This window comes from Capra hircus, chromosome 1 (assembly GCF_001704415.2).
Source record: "Capra hircus breed San Clemente chromosome 1, ASM170441v1, whole genome shotgun sequence".
In the NCBI taxonomy this organism is placed as follows: Eukaryota; Metazoa; Chordata; class Mammalia; order Artiodactyla; family Bovidae; genus Capra; species Capra hircus.
Window position 1 is genome coordinate 149,052,832 of NC_030808.1, and position 21,709 is coordinate 149,074,540.

General features: G+C 45.8%; 1 protein-coding gene across 1 annotated transcript in view; it reads right to left on the bottom strand.

Annotated features, from left to right (window-relative positions):
• The window catches only part of HLCS (holocarboxylase synthetase), a 193,182-nt gene that overhangs the window by 144,832 nt on the left and 26,641 nt on the right, over positions 1-21,709 (bottom strand). The window contains exon 5 of the mRNA XM_018052778.1: positions 15,197-15,379. Coding sequence (XP_017908267.1) covers positions 15,197-15,379 — 183 coding nt within the window. The remainder of the gene's footprint in view (positions 1-15,196; positions 15,380-21,709) is intronic.

The window sequence follows — 21,709 nt, forward strand, 5'->3', positions numbered from 1 at the left end:
AGCCGCACCATTCTGACAGCAGCCCCTGGTGGCCAGTTTAGTAAAAAGTATTGGCTCCAATGCCGAAAGTTCTGACCTTGCCTTAATGAAGGTTGCTACAAGCAGACGGGCCATTCTAGGTGACAGCTGGGCAGTGATTAGGGAAGCAGCAAAAATCCAAACTAAGGTGTGCCTTTGAGTCACAGAAACGCATCCACATCACTAGGGTACCTGTCACTTGCATTAACAACAACAACGAAAAAAGGAATATTGTCCTTTGAAAATAAGATGAATATGAAAATTTATTTTGAAAGGGCAAGATAACATGAAGCAGATAATACTTGGTTTGAAAGTTACCTCATTCCTTAATTATGTAGAAAACCTTTAAATATCCAAGGCGCGTGGACTCCTACACAGAATAAAACATGCCCTGTCTACTTCCCTGCACAGTGGGACTCTTCCCTACACCCAGTGCTCTTAATTTCCACACATGCCAATGAATTCCTACTGTACTATCTATCGGGAATCAGTCATATGGCAGAAATTTCTAGAAGATGCTGCTATCATTCATTCAGGGAATAATAATCAAGGTAGTAATAAGTGAAGTCTGATCTCCAGTGCCACAGAGTCACACCCCGTCACTGGATATAAACAGAAAAATGTTCAGAGGCTGACAGTTGGCTTCAAAGGCAGACAGCCGTAGGAAGTAGAAGCCACAAGCTTCAAGCCGACTTCTTCGTAAGGTGCACACACTGCATCCTCAGCCATGAGAGAACAATCTGGAAACAATCTGCTGGGCAGCTGCTCTCATCAACAAACTGTTTATTGTAAGAAAGTGGCTGGGTCAAAGGCTAAACATCAACCCGAACCGAAAGCATACAAGCAAAAATCAATAGTGTCCGTGCTAAAGGAAACCCAGGACTTCGCAGAAAAGAGGAAGCAAGAAACTCATGTTTAGTTCTGAAAGGATGGCACTCACGTATCTCAATGTGCAGGGCTGTTCTGCATGATATTACAAATGGTTGCTTGCTATCTTCAGAACAGGAGCTCAGATATGGCACTTAAAACATACAGAAATCAATTTTACAGATGACTTCCCAAAAAAAGTTATAACAGCTTGTATCTAGTTGTTTCCATCTTGCATTTGTTTTATGAAAGGACCAACATGCTTAAACACAGCACTGCTGCTGCTAAGTCACTTCAGTCGTGTCTGACTCTGCGACCCCATAGACGGCAGCCACCAGGCTCCCCCATCCCTGGGATTCTCCAGGCAAGAACGCTGGAGTGGGTTGCCATTTCCTTCTCCAATGCATGAAAGTGAAAAGTGAAAGTGAAGTCACTCAGTTGTATCTGACCCTTAACGATCCCATGGACTGCAGCCTACCAGACTCCTCCGTCCATGGGATTTTCCAGGCAAGAGTACTGGAGTGGGTTGCCATTGCCTTCTCCAGCTTAAACACAACACATAGATAATATAACCCATCTTTTAAAAAGCCTGTTTAGTAATTGGATTACTGACTGGTATAAGAAATTATGTGAAGGAATTTATTATTTTAGATGTGAGTGAAATTCCACTGCTTATATTTTTAAACAGAGTTCTTATCTTTTAAAGATACACACTAAATATTTACAGATGAGAGATCTGCTCAGGGATCTGGGTCAAAACTACACATACAGGAGGAGGAGTGGGTAGGATAAAATGAGATTGGCCAGAATGGAAAACTGTGAAACAGAGTGCTGAATACTTACGGGCATCATTACATTATTTTGTTTACTTTTGTATATTTGAAATTTTCTATGAAATGTTTATTTTACTTGTGTGCACGGTTCAACAGTCGTTACAAAAGGAAAAATGTTTTCTTAAATATAAGAGAAGTCTTAACCTACCAGTGCAAATTCATTAATTCACCATAAGGATATGTATAGAGAAGGACATATATGGTGAAGATGGTGAAGGACAGGGAAGCTTGGCGTGCTGCAGTCTATGGGGTCTCAAAGAGCAGGAAAGGACTGAGCAACTGAACAGCAACAAAAAAGGATATATATACACCACAGTATTATTAAGTGTCCAACATGGCTGTTTTTAAGCAGTATCTGATACAAAGCTGTTAAATTCTGAGTCAAACAGCGGAGAAGTAGAACGAGACGTTGAGTACGTCCCCACTGCGTTCATGACCCACCAAGCTGGAATCTGACAGAAACGATACCACAGGACAGCATCCATGGTTTACCTGTGCCACGGCCTAGGAGGACAAATAGGAACTGGGAGAAAACCCAACCGACAGAAATGACGGGCCACGTTTGTTTGAAAACAGGCAGTTTGGCACACAGACTTTGAAAACACAACTTGTTTGTAAACCTGAGGCTCGTATATACTGCACTGTTAATTCTTAAACTAACAGGATAAGTAATTAGAGAAAGAGCCTGAGAGGAAATAAAGCAGAAAGCAAAATATGCTTTCATTATGCTTAAAGTAACTGAAAAGTATCCACCAATGACTTCAAACTGCTCCAGTATAAAGATGAAATGGTAATAATCACAAATTCTTTTTTTTAAACAAACTTTGTGAATAATCACAAATTCTTACCAAAGAAAGCTTTCAAAGGAACTGTTTTAAAAGTTAAAAAAAATTTTTTTTAATTTTTCTCATCCAGTTGCTTTGCTGGGCCCAGCATAAATACTATAGAGCCCTGGAAAGGATGTGAAAAGTCATTTCATCTGCCCTCCCCAGATAGCAGAGAGAGGGTTTGGTAATAAGGAGTCAGAGTCTTTTTAAAAGTCATCTAAAAAAAAAAAAAATCCATCTTCTGTGACAAACTCACTAGGCCAATCTTGAGACACAAAACTAATTCCACCACCATGAAGGGAAAATACATGCAGAGAGGAGAATCTTCAAAAGTACAGAACTTTGACCATTACAGCATTTTATGGGCTGAAAAGTCACAGAAAAACTCACGTATTTCAAGTTGCCTATGGAAGCCCAAAATCTAGAGTAATAATCTAGGCCATTCTAGGCAGAGAGAGCCTGGACGTTCCCCACTCCCCCACCCACAGAAAAAATGAACCATCATTTTTAAATTTATGAAACCACAATTTGATGTTTTCTTTTAAAAGATGTATTTCCTTATTTACTGAGATTAACAACAGGAAGGGGGATGACTGGGGCCATCACTCAGTTACTCCCTAATAACTGCTATATGTGGGATTCATTTTTCCTCAGACAAGAAAACAATTTGTCAAATACTTTCCTACGGCAAAGAAGAGCAAACCTTTACAAGTATTCTTAAAAGAAATTTCATTTTCAATTTTTTAAACTTTTGTTTTGCTACTGGAAGCCAAGTCGGTTTAAACGAACAGCTCTTACAGTTCAGGGTTCAGAAAAGACTCGTGGTTAGTGATACTGACTAATGGCCCAGCGAGGTGTTGCCAGTTCCATACTGGGCAATCCTGGTGAGGGTGGCATTTCACTCTGAAAGAGATCTTATTGGGGAACTTGGAGGTGCAGGAGCTGACTAACGCAGTCCCTCGCTTTGCCAATCGCCCCTCTCTCTCCATACTTCAGCACACACACAGAGCAGACAGCCCAAAATAACGCCGTGAAACGTCATGTATCAGTGGGAAAGCCCATCTCATTTTTAGCAGCATTAGAAACATAGCATAAATGTTATGTATTATAACCTAAGTCTTCACTCATCCTCAGGAATACGTGGGAAAAAAGACCTCTCCACCAAGGAAGATCCTAATTCAGCAGCATTTTCTTTCAAAGTTTTAGTGAAAGCAATTCATGCACTAAAACTGAAAGACTCAAATGCCCCTAAAAAACATCAAGTAAAACAAGTAGTATAAAGGCTCAGAATTACTGCCATTTAAAACCAAGTTCATAGCGGCCATGTGTGAGGGGTCTGTTCCCTAGAATTCTCTATAAGGGATAGTATCTCCAACAATTAAGAACAAAATTATAATCTACACACTGGTATTTCTCCCATTGCTTATACCATTAAATATATCATTATCCAAACAAAGCCTGAAAACATTTTAAGAAACAAACATACTCACAAAGCAAGCAAAGAGACCATGCAGAACCGAACGTCTGAGGAACATACAGGACCCGGAAGGCTGTAGGTAGCCCAGCGGTGCCTGGACAAGACGCATTTTACTCATAGGCAACCACTGAGGGGCAGAGACGGGATCGCCATCGAGAAAGAGAACGGCATTCTCTTCTCATCTCCAAGAGAAAGAGACTGATGGACAGACAGACTGACCCTTGGCCAAACTTTCCTGTTGCCAACCTGGCTGGCTTTGATGAAGAAGCCTGAGAAAAGGCACCCAGGACTGACCCAGCCTCCCCCGCTGAGACGCGCCCCGGGAACACCATCACCCAGAACCCGGGCTATCACAGCCCTTCCCTCGAACAAAGTGGAAACAGGCTTCAACGGGCCATCCGTGTCCACAAACCGCCTGGTGGCCTTGAAACTTCGGAAACACTTAGAAACATTTTCTCCAAAAGGCACAATCCTCCAAGCAACATTCCCAGATTATCAGCGTGAATGGAAAACAAAATGCCATTCCCCAGCCATAATTCACATCCCGGAAAACTGAACTAGAACATTCATCAAAAACGGGATTCGGGCCCCCGAGTCCTGCATTCCTGCACCGCCTGGCAGCTTCAGCAGCTGGGAGAGCCAGGCTCTGACGGCGCTGCTGCGACCACAGTGCCCACCTTAGTCCTGGCCTCCAGACCCCCATCTGACCACCAGGGGGGCCTTTTGATCGTGCCCCGCCACGCCCCCCAACCCGGGAGCCGTGTGGGAGATGGTACTCATGCCCTGGGACGTTATTTTTCCAGACTCAGGAGACAGAAATCTGTTCTTTGCAGAACGTTGCAAGCCTTCCGAGAGACAGCTTCAATCGACTTCCCCAGGAGGGGAAGGCCATCCCCCATACCCGCTCACACATGGCAGCTATTAGGGAGCTGCTGCAGAAGGCAGAAAGCATTTGGTCCAGGAGGACTTTTTCTTCCACGAGAGCCTGTTTCCCATCCACAAATCTGCCTGACTGCACGAGCGCTGGATATAAATAGTCTTGAGGAAATAAAACCACCCCCTCTCTCTCCCTCTCTCAATAGGGTCCCGTCCCCGCTAGGACACTGCGGAGAAGGTGCCCCCCCAACCTGCCACCCTTGCCCCCCCAGTAAGGCAGCCAGAGCCACACCACAGAGCAAACGCGGGGACCACACCAGCTCAAAGTGGAGAGCAACCACACTGGGCCCATCTGCATTTCCCCCAGCATGTTAGCAAGTCTCTGTCTTGACTATGAGCAGAAGAATTCGCCCCGGAGTCACTTGGAAACTGGCTTGTGGACACAAGATTCAAGTAAAACTACAGCACATCAAGTAGCTGAAAAGCCTCTCCCCACCGCCAAAAAAAACGAAGGCAGCTCAGGAAAACATCCACGTATTATTCCTTTTGCATTTCGATGTCAGACTCATCATGTCGCCTTTGCCGTAGGTATTATGTTTGATAACAGGAAGTCGGTTAAAACTAACAAAAACATTTTTCCAGTTGGAGGTGAAGGGCAAAGGAAGAAAGAAAGGAGAGAAAGGGGTCTATGAAAGACCCTTAAAAACCTCCCCAGCTATAAAAGCTTTTAAAGGTTGGCTTTAATCTGCCAGCTGCTCTTTGGCTGTTGCCATATTGTAAAACAGCCGCCGCAACACCGCGTCAACCACATGTCAAAAGCTATTCAGGGCGCACCTGGAATCCCGAGCTCCTCTCGAACGTGGACCTCTCAAAATTATGTTTTAAGCTGTATTATAGAGGAGCACTAGACGCTTCCCTCTCCTGTGTGTACATTCGATTCAGAACTAGGATTAAAGGTGCAGGGAGGGAAGATTCCGTGACAAACAACTACGCTAAAACCAAAGTTGTTTTTCTTTTTCTTTTAATTGGAGAATTCTCATTAACTCAAAAGATCTACAAGACCCTTCACTGCTCCACAAGCCAGTTTGCTCCTCAGAGGGGCAAGAACCCCCTCCCTGCCCTACCCCCGCTGGCAGGGGCCACGTGAGACTCCGATGAGATCCGGACACCTGGAAAGCCCCGTGGTTAACTACAAAGCACGCAAGCCAGATGAGAAACCATCTTCCTGTTTTTCAGAAACTTGCAGAGCAAGGACTCGGAAGCGCTCGGGTGTTTGCTGAATGAAGCGATCTGCGAGAGGAGGGGGCTAACACCACGTGACCTGACTTAGTCCAAGTTTCTTCATAAAGCACCCAGCGTCGAAAACGGAATGCCCCAGGTAGAAGGGCAATACAGCTTTTTGCCACATTTCACAAGTATTGACACTATCTTTATCAACAATACCTGGGACTTCCCTGGTGGTCCAGTGGTTGAGAATCTGCCTTCCAAAGCAGGGGATGTGGGTTCGAACCCTGGTCAGGGAACTAAAATCCCACATGCGGGGGCTGGCGAGGGGGTGGGCAACTAAGCCTGATCTCTGCATTTAAAGAGATGCCCTAGTGCTACAAGGAAGACCCATCACAGTCAAAATAAAAAATTAATTAAAAAAAAAAAAATCCCTGTTTTTGGTGAGGGGGGACAGGGAAATGTGTCAACCACAAATAATCTAGGGTTAAAATCAAAATGGAATGTTACACTAGTTTTTAAGCACACATGATCCTCCGTACAACTCCACACCACTGAAGCTGCACACACCGACATCACAGTGATGTTTTTGCCCGGTTTCTTTAATAAGAAACCCAGTTGACACTTCTGGTTATGGTTACATCTTAAGCCCCCGAGGAGAAGGAGCCCCACACCCTCTGGCAGGATTCCTGCCGAGGCCCAGCCTGCTTCCCACGCTCGGGTGCCATCACAACACTAGCTCTGAGCCGTGAGGAAGGCCCAGAAGTAACCCCAGCTTGCTTGTCTCAGAAAGAACCCCACACTCCCCAGCCCCAAGCGGCGATGTCCCAGGATGAGAGAGCAGGTCAGGTCCTCCTGGGCTCCTGCCCTCTGCGGAGAGCGGTGCACAGTCCCAAGACCCCTCAATTGCTCCAGGGAGGCAGTGGGGGGCATGGCAGGCAGGGGGTAGTTCTGTCCCATCCTGTCCAAGTCAACCAGCTGCCCCCTCGACACTAACCCCTGTGACTCCACAGCACACAGTCGGGGAGTATGCCTTCTTTCTGCTGTTTCCTTGGCAGAGATTGAAAACAGCAGCAGAGCCCAGAGAAATGGAAACAAGAGGGTGAACTTCTAGACCAACCGGACTTTATGTCCTGCCAGGGAAAGCACTGTGGCTTTTCTGTAAAGTCTGCATTGCTCACAAACACACTGGTGCCCCCCTCCCCCCGACCCCGTGCAGGAAAGGTGTATCCTGGCTAACTCCTGGTCACCACCAGTGGTGGGAGGCTGTGGTGGCCTCAGACCCTGGGGCGCCCCAGTGGTGCTTGACCCTTGGGCTGTAGCCGTAACTCCAGAGAGGAAGTGATCTGTTTGCAAGCATTCACTACATAGATGCCCGCACACATGCAGTCTCCTTTGACTAATGGTTCAAGACAGTCAAGAAACTGCTACGTCCAGGCGGGGGGTGGGGGTTGGGGGGTGGGGGGCGGCGCTAGAATGAGGAACGACCACCAGGAGCATCTTCCAGTCATTGTGCGAGAGGACCGCTGAGGCAGAGACACACACGTGCTGAGCTGGGGGCTTAAAGTTAAACCAACAGTCGGCAGCCAGAGTAGAGGCATTTACTAACAGAGTCAGATCCTTTCGGAATAACTAACGTGAGTGTCAAACATCAAACAAACGATCAACTCCTACACAAGAGTACTTGCCCTTTCTTATTAAAAATATTAGTCATTACTGCTGGGGAAAATTGAAGGCGGGAGGAGAAGGGGACGACAGAGGATGAGATGGCTGGATGGCATCAAAGACTTGATGGACGTGAGTTTGTGTGAACTCCAGGAGTTGGTGATGGACAGGGAAGCCTGGCGTGCTGCAGTCCTGGGGTCACAGAGAGTCAGACACGACTGAGCAGAACTGAACTGATTAATGATATTGTAACAGCACTTTTAATAATTGCATTTTATTTAATTCTGTCTGTGCTGCGTCTTTGTCGCTGTGGGGGCTTCTCTCGAGCTGTGACGGTCAGGCGCGCCGCTCTCTACTTGTGCTGCGAGGGCTTCTCATTGTGGCGCCTCCTCTTGTGGTGGAGCACGGGCTCTAGAGCTCAGACTTCAGCAGGTGTGGCCCGTAGGCTCCGTACTTGTGGCTCCTGGGCTCCAGACCACAGGTTCCGTAGCTGTGGGGCCCGGGCTCAGTTGCTCTGCAGCATGTGGGATCTTCCTGGATCAGGGACCGAACCGAGTCTCCTGCATTGGCAGGCTGATTCTTTACCACTGAACCACCAGGAAAGCCCCGAGTCCTTGCCTTTTAACATTCAAGTTTTGACCTCTTATGGGATGCCTTTAAAGTCCAATGACATACAGTGATTTGGTTTTTTTAAACTTTTAATAACTGGTTTTGCTTATTATAAAAATAATACATGTCTGTAATAGAATCCCAGACGACCTGACCTGCCTCTTGAGAAAACTGTATGCAGATCAGGAAGCAACACTTAGAACTGGACATGGAAAAACAGACTGGTTCCAAATAGGGAAAGGAATACGTCAAGGCTGTATATTGTCACCCTGCTTATTTAACTTCTGTGCAGAGTACATCATGAGAAACACTGGACTGGAAGAAGCACAAGCTGGAATCAAGACTGCCGGGAGAAATATCAATAACCTCAGATATGTAGATGACACCACCCTTATGACAGAAAGTGAAGAACTAAACAGCCTCTTGATGAAAGTGAAAGAGGAGAGTGACAAAGTTGGCTTAAAGCTCAACATTCAGAAAACTAAGATCATGGCAGCCAGCCCCGTCACTTCATAGCAAATAGCTGGGGAACAGTGGAAACAGTGTCAGATTTTATTTTGGGGGGCTCCAAAATCACTGCAGATGGTGACTGTAGCTATGAAATTAAAAGACACTTGCTCCTTGGAAGGAAAGTTATGACCAACCTAGACAGCTTATTATATTAAAAAGCAGAGATATTACTTTGCCAACAAAGGTTCGTCTCGTCAAGGCTATGGTTTTTCCAGTGGTCATGTATGGATGTGAGAGTTGGACTATAAAGAAAGCTGAACACTGAAGAATTGATGCTTTTGAACTGTGGTATTGGAGAAGACTCTTGAGAGTCCCTTGGACTGCAAGGAGATCCAACCAATCCATACTAAAAGAGATCAATCCTGAATGTACATTGGAAGGACTGATGTTGAAGCTGAAACTCCAATACTTTGGCCACCTCATGCGAAGATCTGACTCATTTGAAAAGACGCTGACGCTGGGAAAGATTGATGGCAGGAGGAGAAGGGGACAACAGAGGATGAGATGGTTGGATGTCATCACCGACTCAATGGACCTGAGTTTGGGTAAACTCTGGGAGTTGGTGATGGACAGGGAGGCCTGGCATTCTGCAGTCCATGGGGTCACAAAGTCAGACACGTCTGAGCGACTGAACTGAACAGAATGTGGAAAATAAAAAGATTTTTTTTAACATATAATAAAATCACCATTAAGTCCCAATCCCAGAAATACACCCCCATATATATTCTTTCCAGTCTTTTTTTTTCCTGTGGACATATGCATATGGTATACAGGTGCTCATACAAGATGTCACGTCATAATTCTGCAGAGAACTGAATTTCAGTCCTGCCCCCAGTGAATTTGCTTAAATGAGAAGACCTCAGGCAGATAAGTTCAGATGGGCCACCCAGAGTCTGCACCTCTGCGGTACCTCTCCTCTGCATGGTGTCATGCATGGTGACACCCATGAAGTCATACGTGACCAGATTTTATAGCAGAAATCACATGCTACTATGGTGTCTGGGTGTCAACGAAGGTCTCAGAAACACACTTCCAGCAAATGCCAAGGGTCGGCTGTACCTTGGGTGAGTGTTTTTTCCTACTTGGATCATGTGTTATTTTTTTCCATTTATATCAGTGCAATATGGAAACACATAGGTACCTCATAAATCTTCTGTGCTATTTGCTACAAAGAGTGAGTGTCCAGGCACCAAACTGTATAAACACAGCTGGTATGCAGTAAAACTATTCAGATAGCCACTGTGTTTATTTTGTTCTTTCATAGGCCATCCTACGGTCCCACCTAGTACACAGTAAATGTTCAGTGAAAGGTGAATATTATTAACTGTGACTCTGAAATAATTTCTATGGGCCCAAAAGAAAAGTGCCACCGAAACGACTAAATTACACTATGCAAAACTGATGTCGAGAGAGAGAAAGGGGAAAAAAAAAAAAATCAAATCTCGGCCTGCTCACCAGGAAGCCTGGCTCAGCAGCGACACCGTGTGGTCAGAGATCTCAGATTCCCAACAGCACAGAGTATTTTACAGGAAGAGGGAAGCAGGGTCTTCGGGCATCTAATCCCAAAGGCAGGTGAGAAACCTAAGGATGAGTCATGTGTAACAGATGATAGATACCAGTATCCTCCCCTTGTAACTTATTTCCATGCTGAGCAATGAGATCTATTAAGAAGGAAAACCAAATAGAGAGTACAGTCCAATTCTGCTCCCAGTCTGTCATCCGTATCTTTACCACGAAGCACTAGCACAATGACCGAGGTGTTCCAAGATGTCTCCAGTTCAGCATCAGAAGAGGAGCCGGGGGACTCGCCCAGAAGGACCATCACAGCCACCTTCACCTTCATTTGCACAATAATCCTTCGGAGAACTTCTATTGCAGGAAAACATACACTAAAACCCTGAATTCCTGCGTTTCCTTCTACAGCTGACTCAAGGTCTTCTAAGAGAAATTAATGACCACTAAGCAATGAGGAAAATTCTGAAAGAGATGGGAATACCAGACCACCTGACCTGCCTCTTGAGAAACCTATATGCAGGTCAGAAAGCAACAGTTAGAACTGAACATAGAACAACAGACTGGTTCCAAATAGGAAAAGGAGTACATCAAGGCTGAGTACTGTCACCCTGCTTATTTAACTTCTATGCAGAGTACATCTGAGAAACGCTGGGCTGGAAGAAGCACAAGCTGGAATCAAGATTGCCGGGAGAAATATCAATAACCTCAGATATGCAGATGATACCACCTTTATGGCAGAAAGTGAAGAGGAGCTAAAAAGCCTCTTGATGAAAGTGAAAGAGGAGAGTGAAAAAGTTGGCTTAAAGCTCAACATTCAGGAAACAAAGATCATGGCATCGGGTCCCATCACTTCATGCGAAATAGATGGGGAAACAGTGGGAACAGTGCCAGACTTTATTTTTGGGGGGCTCCAAAATCAATGCAGATGGTGACTGCAGCCATGAAATTAAAAAAGACGCTTACTCCTTGGAAGGAAAGTTATGACCAACCTAGACAGCATATTCAAAAGCAGAGGCATTACTTTGCCAACAAAGGTCCGTCTAATCAAGGCTATGGTTTTTCCAGTGGTCATGTATGGATGTGAGAGTTGGACTGTGAAGAAAGCTGAGCGCCGAAGAACTGATGCTTTTGAACTGTGGTGTTGGAGAATACTCCTGAGAGTCCCTTGGACTGCAAGGAGATCCAACCAGTCCATTCTAAAGGAGATCAGCCCTGGGTGTTCTTTGGAAGGAATGATGCTAAGGCTGAAACTCCGGTACTTTGGCCAACTCATGTGAAGAGTTGACTCATTGGAAAAGACCCTGATGCTGGGAGGGATTGGAGGCCGGAGGAGAAGGGGACGACCGAGGATGAGATGGCTGGATGGCATCACTGACTCGATGGATGTGAGTCTGAGTGAACTCCAGGAGATGGTGATGGACAGGGAGGCCTGGCGTGCTGTGATTCATGGGGTCGCATAGAGTCAGACACGACTGAGTGACTGAACTGAACTGAACTGCAGAAATGAGGAGTCACAGGACAGTCACGTGCTCACTCATGTACCCAGTTCCTCGCACTCCCAAAGGAAAGCAGAATCCAGAGAGAAGAACGCAGGAGGGGAAAGTAGTCCCCAGGACAGACACCCAGGACCCATCAGACCGAGCGCAAGATTCAAAATGAGAAATGAACATTTCTCAGAACTACTCTTTCCCAAAGATATATAGTAAAGGTCGGCATGGGGTCCGTGCAGAATGTTTGTGTATGTGTATATAAATCAAATATCTGCTTCCCTGGTGGCTCAGATGGTAAAGAATGCCTGCAATACAGGAGACCCAGGTTTGATCCCTGGGTCAGGAAGATCCCGTGAAAAAGGGAATGGCAACCCACTCCAGTATTCCTGTCTGGACAATTTCGTGGACAGAAGAGTCTGGCAGGCTACAGTAGTCCATGGGGGTCACAAAGAGCTGAACACAACTGAGCAATTAACACTTTCACTTTTACATTTGTTTTCACATTGTCCAACCTTGAGTTCTTGTTGTTATTGTTCAGCTGCTAAGTCATGTCCGACTCTCTATGAACCCCATGAACTGCCACACGGAAGGCTTCCCTGTCATCAGTGGGGGTTAGCAATCAACAGGAGAAAATGGAACTCCCACCCCCAGGCAGTTAAAAGAACCAGGAGAACAAAAATACGAAGCATCTTCTGTGTAGTGTAATATACACAGTTCAGTTCAGTTCAGTCGCTCAGTCGTGTCTGACTCTCTGTGACTCCATGGACTGCAGCACACCAGGCCTCCCTGTCCAGCACCAACTCCCGGAGTTTACTCAGACTCATGTCCATCAAATTGGTGATGCCATCCAACCATCTCATCCCCTGTCGCCCCCTTCCCATCCTGCCCTCAATCTTTCCCAGCATCAGGGTCTTTTCCAATGAGCTGGCTCTTCACATCAGGTGACCAAAGCACTGAAGCTTCAACTTCAGCATCAGCATCATTCCTTCTAATGAATATCCAGGGTTGATTTCCTTTCAGATTGACTGGTTTGATCTCCTTGCAGTCCAAGGGACTCTCAAGAGTCTTCTCCAGCACCACAATTCAAAAGCATCAATTTTTTGATACTCAGCCTTATTTATGGTCCAACTCTCACATCCATACTGGATGACTACTGGAAAAACCATAGCTTTGACTATATGGACCTTTGTCAGCAGAGTGATGTCTCTGCTTTTTAATACGCTGTCTAGGTTTGTCATAGCTTTCTATAGTTGTATCTGTAAGAGTTGAACCTCAGAGGACCAGCTTTATTTTGACACTTAAAGTCACAAGATGGAGCTGATGCTTTGCCTTCTGTTAACTTAACACATAAAACAGAGATAAATGATGTGGAGCTTTGAGGTCTAAGATGAAAGTGCAAACAAAAATCCTAACATTAATCCCCAAGAGTTCCCATTAAGAAGAGGGCTGACTGCCTAAAATCTGTGTAATGAAAATGCAATGAATGTTTCTTAAGTGGAAGAAAAAAAAAAACATTGATACAGTTTTAATTTTTTAGGGGGGGCGGAATTCCCTGGCTATCCAGTGGTTACGACTCCAAACTTCCACTAAAGGACTTGCAGGTTCGGTCCTTGGTCAGGGAACTAAGATCCTCCATGCCGTGCAGCACAGCCAAAAATAGAAGAAAAAAAAGTAAGAAAATGCAATGAATGTGTTTTAAATTTAACAAAAGAATCATCCATTGCTATAGTTTTAATTTATTTTTTTATTAAAAACATCACTTAGTCCATTTATCCTAGGCACCAGGAACTTACTAGGCAACATTACACACTCTTAACTCATTCAATCTCCCAACAGCAACAATAATAACATAATAGTAACAATAATAATTGCGCTAAAGTTTAAATAATACAATTTACACAAAACTTTCACTGGTATGATTTCATGTAGTCCTCAAATAATCCCGCAAGGTATCTGAGTCCTAAACGCTGTCAGATTTCCTGTCTCCTCCAGGTGGCATTCCCACCCAGAAAACTCACAGCTCTAGTCTCTGCCAAAGAGTAAGTTGGCCAAGGGACAGAGGACAACCCCAAACTGAATTCCTCAGGGAATTTCCAACAGTTAGGACTCCGAGCTTCCACTGCCAAGGGCCTGGGTTCAAATCCTTGGTCATGGAACTAAGACCCCACAGGCTTTACCCGTGGCTTAAATAAGACAACAAACAAAAAAACACCCAAGAGAAAACTGAGAGAATTTTCCCTCCTTTAGAAATGTTGGTATAGAGGGTATATAATTTGCTCTTTTCAAGGGAAAGCAGGTAAGTTTAGAGTAAGCTAGACTATCAGGTATTTGCTGAAATTACACAGTTATGTCACTAAACTCACAAGTGTACCTACTGAGGAAGAGACAGACCCACAAAATAATATGCCGCAAGTAATAAGAAATTAACAGCTTCACAAAGCCAAGAGATTATCGAAAAGACACGCCTGAAGAACCTGGCAACCAGCCCAACCTGGTAACAACCTCAGGCACAAACGAAGACAAAAGGCCAAGGAAAATTCTGAATACATTCCCAACTCTACGGCATTTTCCTTTTACACCAGACTAAAAGACGAAAACTGAAACCCAGGACCCCCCCTTTGCCACAAGATGGCAGACATCAGCACAAGAGAAACAAGTTGTGGTTTTCCCATCCAAAGATTCCCTGAGAAAGGCCGAAATGAAAACAAAGGCGTTTAATCCCAACTGAATACACTGTGCTTTCCAAATACACTCCTGACACATAAAACAGTGACCTTTTCCCCCCTCGAGTGGAAAGGGCGATACCTTAAGAGACTTAACACCCTCTAAACTCCAGTGTTCCCCCTCTTCTTTATAGAAACACCAAAAACAAATCAGTTATACTTGGACAATTTTAATGTGATTTCCAAACCCAAAGTCAAAAGAGAAATAGAAAATGAAAACAGAAATCAAGGATGTCCTTGGTGGCCCGGTGGCTAAGAACCTGCCTGCCAGCGCAGGGGACACGGGTCTGACTCCTGGTCTGGGAAGATCCCGCATGCTGTGGGGCAACTACTAGGCCCTTGCACTGCAACAAGAGAAGCTCCCGCGATGAGAAGCCCACACGGGCAACCGAAGAGTAACCCCCGCTCGCTGCAACTCAAGACCCAGCAAAGCCAAAAATAAATGAATATTTTAAAAAAGAAATCAAAATTGAAACCCCCAGCCACACAACAACTGGGGGAAGGGCCACCATTCTGAAGAAGGGCATCTGAGGGGGTCCCTCCCCACCACACACTCACTCACCTCCGTGGCCGACAGCAGGTAAAGAGGCGTTAAGGCAGGAGCTTGCTTTCTGTCGCAGCTTAGGCCCAGTGTCGTCAGGATCTCCGTAAGGACTTCATATCTTCTAAAGTTGCTTGATTTGAGCAGGTTAAAATCCTCTTGCGTTTGCACTGCTGGAGAGCTGGGAGGTAGTTCCAAGTGCACCTGAGAGGGAAAAGACACCACGTCATAAATCAGAGGTGCTGAGGGACATAAGGGCAAGCAGTATCTTTACTAGTTTTTCTGAAAACTGGAACATGCGTTCTTCTCATTATCAACACTATATAAACCTGGAACCTGGGCATTTGGAAAAGAACAACAAGTGGTGAAAAGATTCAAGGGAGCCCATTAAAATCACGGCTGTGGATGAACGGAGAGAGAAATATACACTACCATCTGCCTTCCCTGGTGGCTCAGATAGTGACGAATCTGCCTGCAATGCGCAAGACCCGGGTTCAATCCCTGGGTTCGGAAGATCCCCTGGAGAAGGAAATGGCAACCCCCTCCAGTATTCTTGCCTAGGAAATCCCGTGGACGGAGGAGCCTGGCAGGCTACAGTCCATGGGGTCGCAAAGAGTTGGACACGACTGTGCGACTACCACTTCACTTCACTTCACCATGTGTAAAATACAGAGCCAGTGGGAATTTGCTGTAATAACTCAGGGAGCCCAAACTGGGGCTCTGTGACAACCTAGAGGGGTGGGATGGGGTGAGAGAGGTAGGGAGGTTCAAGAGGGGGGGACATATGTACACCCATGGCTGATTCATGTTGCTATATGGCAGAAACCAACACAATATTGTAAGGCAATTATCCTTCAGTTAAAAATAAGTAAATTTTTTTAAAAGCACTATGAAACTTTGCCTTAGAGATATTTAACCTAATAAATTCTTACTGATGGGAAAAAAAAACTGTGGCTGTGAAGGCTAAAAAGATCTGCACTAAATGACCATGGACAGTAATTTTCCAGGTCCCGAATTTTATCACTAGTCAGTCACAGGACCTCGGACAAGTCACTTAACATGGTTGTAGGACCGAGCATTTGGGAAAATGGATATGCTGAGAACCCGAATACAGCTGCTGCTGAACTTAGGAGGGCACAGTGAGTCATGCTTGAAGCTCCTGTTCTACCTACTGGTCCTGCCACCTAAGCGCCGGGGATGGCAAGTGGCCTAATTCACCTCTTGAAGAGTGTTGGTGATGGGGTGGGAGGTGAGATGGGGGTTCAAGAGGGAGGGAACGTATGTGTTCAGTTCAGTTCAGTCGCTCAGTCGTGTCCGACTCTTTGAGACCCCATGAACCACAGCACGCCAGGCCTCCCTGTCCATCACCAACACCCAGAGTTTACCCAAACTCATGTCCATTGACTCAGTGATGCCATCCAACCATCTCATCCCCTATCATCTCCTTCTCTTCCTGCCCTCAGTCTTTCCCAGCATCAGGGTCTTTTCAAATGAATCAGCTCTTCACATCAGGTGGCCAAAATATTGGAGTTTCAGCTTCAACATCAGTCCTTCCAATGAACACCCAGGGTTGATCTCCTTTAGGATGGACTGGTTGGATCTCCTTGCAGTCCAAGGGACTCTCAAAGACTTGGGGCTTCATGTGTGTATTTAGTTCAGGCTTTGTTGTACAGTGAAAATTAGAGGAGTTCCACCCATCAGTAGTCTGTGTCTTGGTGTGAAGGAACATACTGGAATTTCTGGCTCCCTTGAACTAGAACTTTCATATCAATGGTCTGTGTCCTGATATGAAGGAATGTACTAGAACGTCTAACTCTCTTGAAATCTGATTTTAACTGAGCATTAGCGCCTCGACGACACCAGAATATTGAGCACCAGAAGAGCAGCCTGAGCATGTTATTTTCATTTGCTTTTGCCAGGAACAACTGTGGGTTTCTGTTACCAGCAGAACTCCCAGCCTGATGTTATAAGAACATGATAAAAAGCTTAGTGCCAGCCTTCAGGCAACTTAAAATCTCTCAATCCCCACTCAAGCCTTAACCAGAACAAAAATACTGCCCCAATACCCTGACCAAAACAATGCACTCGTGGAAAGTTGAAGCCAATCTAAAAAGGCTCACAGAACTGTCCAGTTCCCACATTCCATCGGGCCAGCTGAGGGCGGCCCGCTTCACCCAAGACTGGGCCTGGTGCCCACTACCAGCGGTCCCCAACCTTGTTTGGCACCAGGGATCATCTTCATGGAAGACAATTTTTCCACGGGGTGTGGGGGAGGCAGGGCAGGTCCGGGATGATTCAAGCACACCGCATCTATTCTATTCTGATTCCGTCAGCTCCACCTCAGATCATCAGGCATTAGATCCTGGGGGCTGGGGACCCCTGCCTTAAACCATCCTGGAGGAGGGAGAAGGCAGAAGATGACATCCTTTAAGGTATCTGAATCCTACAGCATGTCCTCTATGTTGTTACCCAAGGGTGTGCCTCTCCTCTCCAGGGGACAAGGCCAGTGCCAGGACGGACGGTCAGCAAGGCGATGGGTCACGTTTCATCCAGGTGACCGTGTGACTGTCCGGAGATTACCTCTTGCAGGCGGCAGATATCAAATGAGCAGCTCTGTCCTCACCTGGGGCCAGGGCGGGGGGGCGAGTGTTAATGGTACATGTGCCCCCTGCACTAAGCAAGTACTCTGGGGGGCTGTTACTGAAGTCAATGTCACAGGTGGGAGATGTGGAGAAGGAAGAGGAGAGCTCCCCCTAGGAGCAGGCCTCAGGATTCCAGGAGGTGAAGGAAAGCAAGGACATTGCTTGTGGAGGGCTAGTGTCAGTTTCAAGATGAGGTGTTTCTACAATGGAGACGGGTCTCCCCTGGTGGCTCAGAGGGTAAAGAATCTGCCCACAGTGTGGGAGACCTGGGTTTGATCCCTGGGGTCGGGAAGATTCCCCTGAAGGAGGGAATGGCAGTTCACTCCAGTAGTCTTGCCTGGAGAATTCCCATGGACAGAGGAGCCTGGAGGGCTGCAGTCCATGGGGTCGCAAAGAGTCGGACATGACTGAGCAACTAACACACACACACGGTGGAGACGAGGAGAGAGGCCACGTCTGCCTCTGTACCTCGCTCAGTAAAAAGGCCACCGGGGCGCATGCTAGCCACACTCACCCTCATGGTCCTCTGCGGTTTGCGACCAATGTCTTACCCTCTGGCTGTAATGATGTTACCACAGCAAAGGGCCCATTTCAGTAACTTGGCTTTGTCTAAAATTAAGACATTTAGATCAGACTCAAAGCTTTAGTCAAAGCTATGGTTTTTACAATAGTCACGTATGGATGTGAGAGTTGAACCATAAAGAAAGCTGAGCGCCAAAGAATTGATGCTTTCATACTGTGGTGTTGGAGAAGACTCTTGAGAGTCCCTTGGACAGCAAGGAGATCCAACCAGTCCATCCTAAAAGAAATCAGCCCTGAATCTTCACTGGAAGGAGACTGATGCTGAAGCCAAAGGTCCAACACTTTGGCCACCTGATGCAAAGAGCTGACTCACTGGAAAAGACCCTGATGCTGGGAAAGATTGAAGGTGGGAGGAGAAGGGGACAACAGAGGATAGGATGGTTGGATGGCATCATCAGCTCGATGGACATGACTTTGAGCAAGCTCTGAGAGACAGTAAAGGACAGGGAAGCCTGGCGTGCTGCAGTCCATAGGGTCGCAAAGAGTCAGACACGACTAAGCGACTAAACAACAGCAAAGAGCCAAAATTAACAATGTCCCCGGTCACAAACATGGAGAGGGGGCGCCACCAGCATCAAGGAGGTGGTGCTGCTAACGACCCCACCACAGAGAAGGAACCCATCCAGAATGTCAGCAATGCCATGGTCGAGAAACTCTGCTATGAAAGTACAACCACTTCTGCCGTGTGCTCAGCTCAGTAAGGACACAGAATACTTCAAATCCATTTCACAAGCTCTACTTGGACACCTTCATGCCAACATCCTGGTTCATTTGATAATCAAGTGCCTGCCTTAATCCACAGCCTTAAAATTTTTCCTGCATGTCTGGTGAGTAGAGCGGTACACCAAGATTTCCTTTTTCTGTATGACGATGAATGCCCAAGGCATTAACTAGTTCCCTGGCCGTGAGACCACCACCTACTGTGCAGCTGTGGTCTGCCCTTGAAGCCCTCCTCTTACTGGGTTACATCAATGCTCCATTTACTACAAAGATGAAGACTATGAAATTGAACAGGGAAAGAGGAAACTAACCAGCCTGTGCTCGTATTTATTGGTTGATCTCGGCGGTATGGTAGTGGCACAGGCCTGAGGAGAAAACAGTGACTCTGGCACACAGACAGTGGAAGTCATTTAAAATAAAAAATGACATTCTAATCCCTGAATCTCATTTTTGAAGCTGCATCATATTGCCTTTTTCTCCTAGGGCAATGCACGCAGGATCAAATTTTATGACAGTGATGGGGTCAGTTTGAATGGTGCAGCAGGCAGATTTGCTATGTAACTCGGAGCAACGGATCGCCACAGTGCCGAATCAATTTTCCAGTACAAGTCTGGGCACCAGGGTGGTAAAATTCACTACTCAAAGCTGAAATACATCTCTAGGAAGTCAGGTTTTTAAGTGGATTTTCTGAGAATGCGCTGTTACTATAGTTACCATATTTGCAGAGAAAAAAAGAGGAGCATTTATTAGGCCTCCAAAAACGAATTCATGGGATTTGCAGCCCACATGAAATCAGCCTGGGTTGTACATGCTTATCTGGCCTGATGGTCAGATTTCTTCATTATACGCGTCTATAATCTTCATTATATACATCTATATACAATTCAAGAAGTATTATCTTAAGAGCAAGTGAGTGAACTTTAGAATAGTAAAGAAACAAGCATCTGTCCCCTTGAAGAACGTTTGATCAGAAAACCCAAGAGACTTAATTTGTAGGAGGGCTGGAGAGAGACACAGCATATGAAATGAAAAGAAGCCACACCAAAACAGAAGGCAACAATTCTCTAACTCAAAAAAAGATCCGTATAATAAAACAGATTAAAATCTGTTATACTCATCCTGGGAACCATGCTGGGCAAAAGAGCCACATCTACTTAGTTTTCTCATTAGATCACAAATCCTTAAGGATAAGAGTTCACCTAAACTCTAACAAAAACTTCCGTCCAAAGGTATTAATAGATCCATAGTAAATGATCAGGAATTCTGAAGCAGTCTATCCTGCTACCTTTGTTTCTTTAAACAAACAAAAAGCTAAAAGGGGAACATGGGGGAAAAAAAGACAGCTCTGGAGCGAAAGGCACCCCCTAAGGATGGGAAGGGAAGTAGCATTTTCCTTTTATCTCTGTTTCCGTTTTCTTTTTACTTATGTATTTGTATGTGCGTGTGTTAAGTCCCTTCGGTCGTGTCCGACTCTTTGCAACCCCACAAATTGTAGCCCACGAGCCGCCTCTGTCCGTGGGATTTCCCAAGCAAGAATACTGAAATAGGTTGCCATTTCCTTCTCCAGGGGGACCTCCCTACTCAGGGATCAAACCCGGGTCTCCTGTCTCCTGCATTGGCAGGTGGGTTCTTTACCACTAGCACCACCACCTATATAATAATTTCCCAGAAATCACTTCAAGATCATTTCACTTATTTGAACCTGTGCTCAGCACTTAGATTTTCAGAGTGACAAATCATAAAGGAACTAAGGATTTGAAGGTGTTTTGAACAGAGTATCCCAGCAGTTGGTGAGTGTCCAGGCACATCCCTGACATCAACTACAACATTTTAACATGACAGACACTGCTGTCGGGAATCACCACCCCAGTTCAGTCGCTCAGTCGTGTCCGACTCTTTGCGACCCCATGAATCACAGCTCGCCAGGCCTCCCTGTCCATCACCATCTCCCGCAGTCCACTCAGACTCATGTTCATCAAGTCCGTGATGCCATCCAGCCATCTCATCCTCTGTTGTCCCCTTCTCCTCCTGCCCCCAATCCCTCCCAGCATCAGAGTCTTTCCCAATGAGTCAACTCTTCGCATGAGGTGGCCAAAGTATTGGAGTTTCAGCTTTAGCATCATTCCTTCCAAAGAAATCCCAGGGCTGATCTCCTTCAGAATGGACTGGTTGGATCTCCTTGCAGTCCAAAGGACTCTCAAGAGTCTTCTCCAACACCACATTTCAAAAGCATCAATTCTTTGGCGCTCAGCCTTCTTTACAGTCCAACTCTCACATCCATACATGACCACAGGAAAAACCACAGCCTTGACTAGACGGGCCTTAGTCGGCAAAGTAATGTCTCTGCTTTTGAATATACTATCTAGGTTGGTCATAAGTTTTGTTCCAAGGAGTAAGCGTCTTTTAATTTCATGGCTGCAGTCACCATCTGCAGTGATTTTGGAGCCCCCAAAAATAAAATCTGACACTGTTTTCACTGTTTCCCCATCTATTCCCCATGAAGTGATGGGACCGGACGCCATGATCTTCATTTTCTGAATGTTGAGCTTTAAGCCAACTTTTTTGCTTTCCTCTTTCACTTTCATCAAGA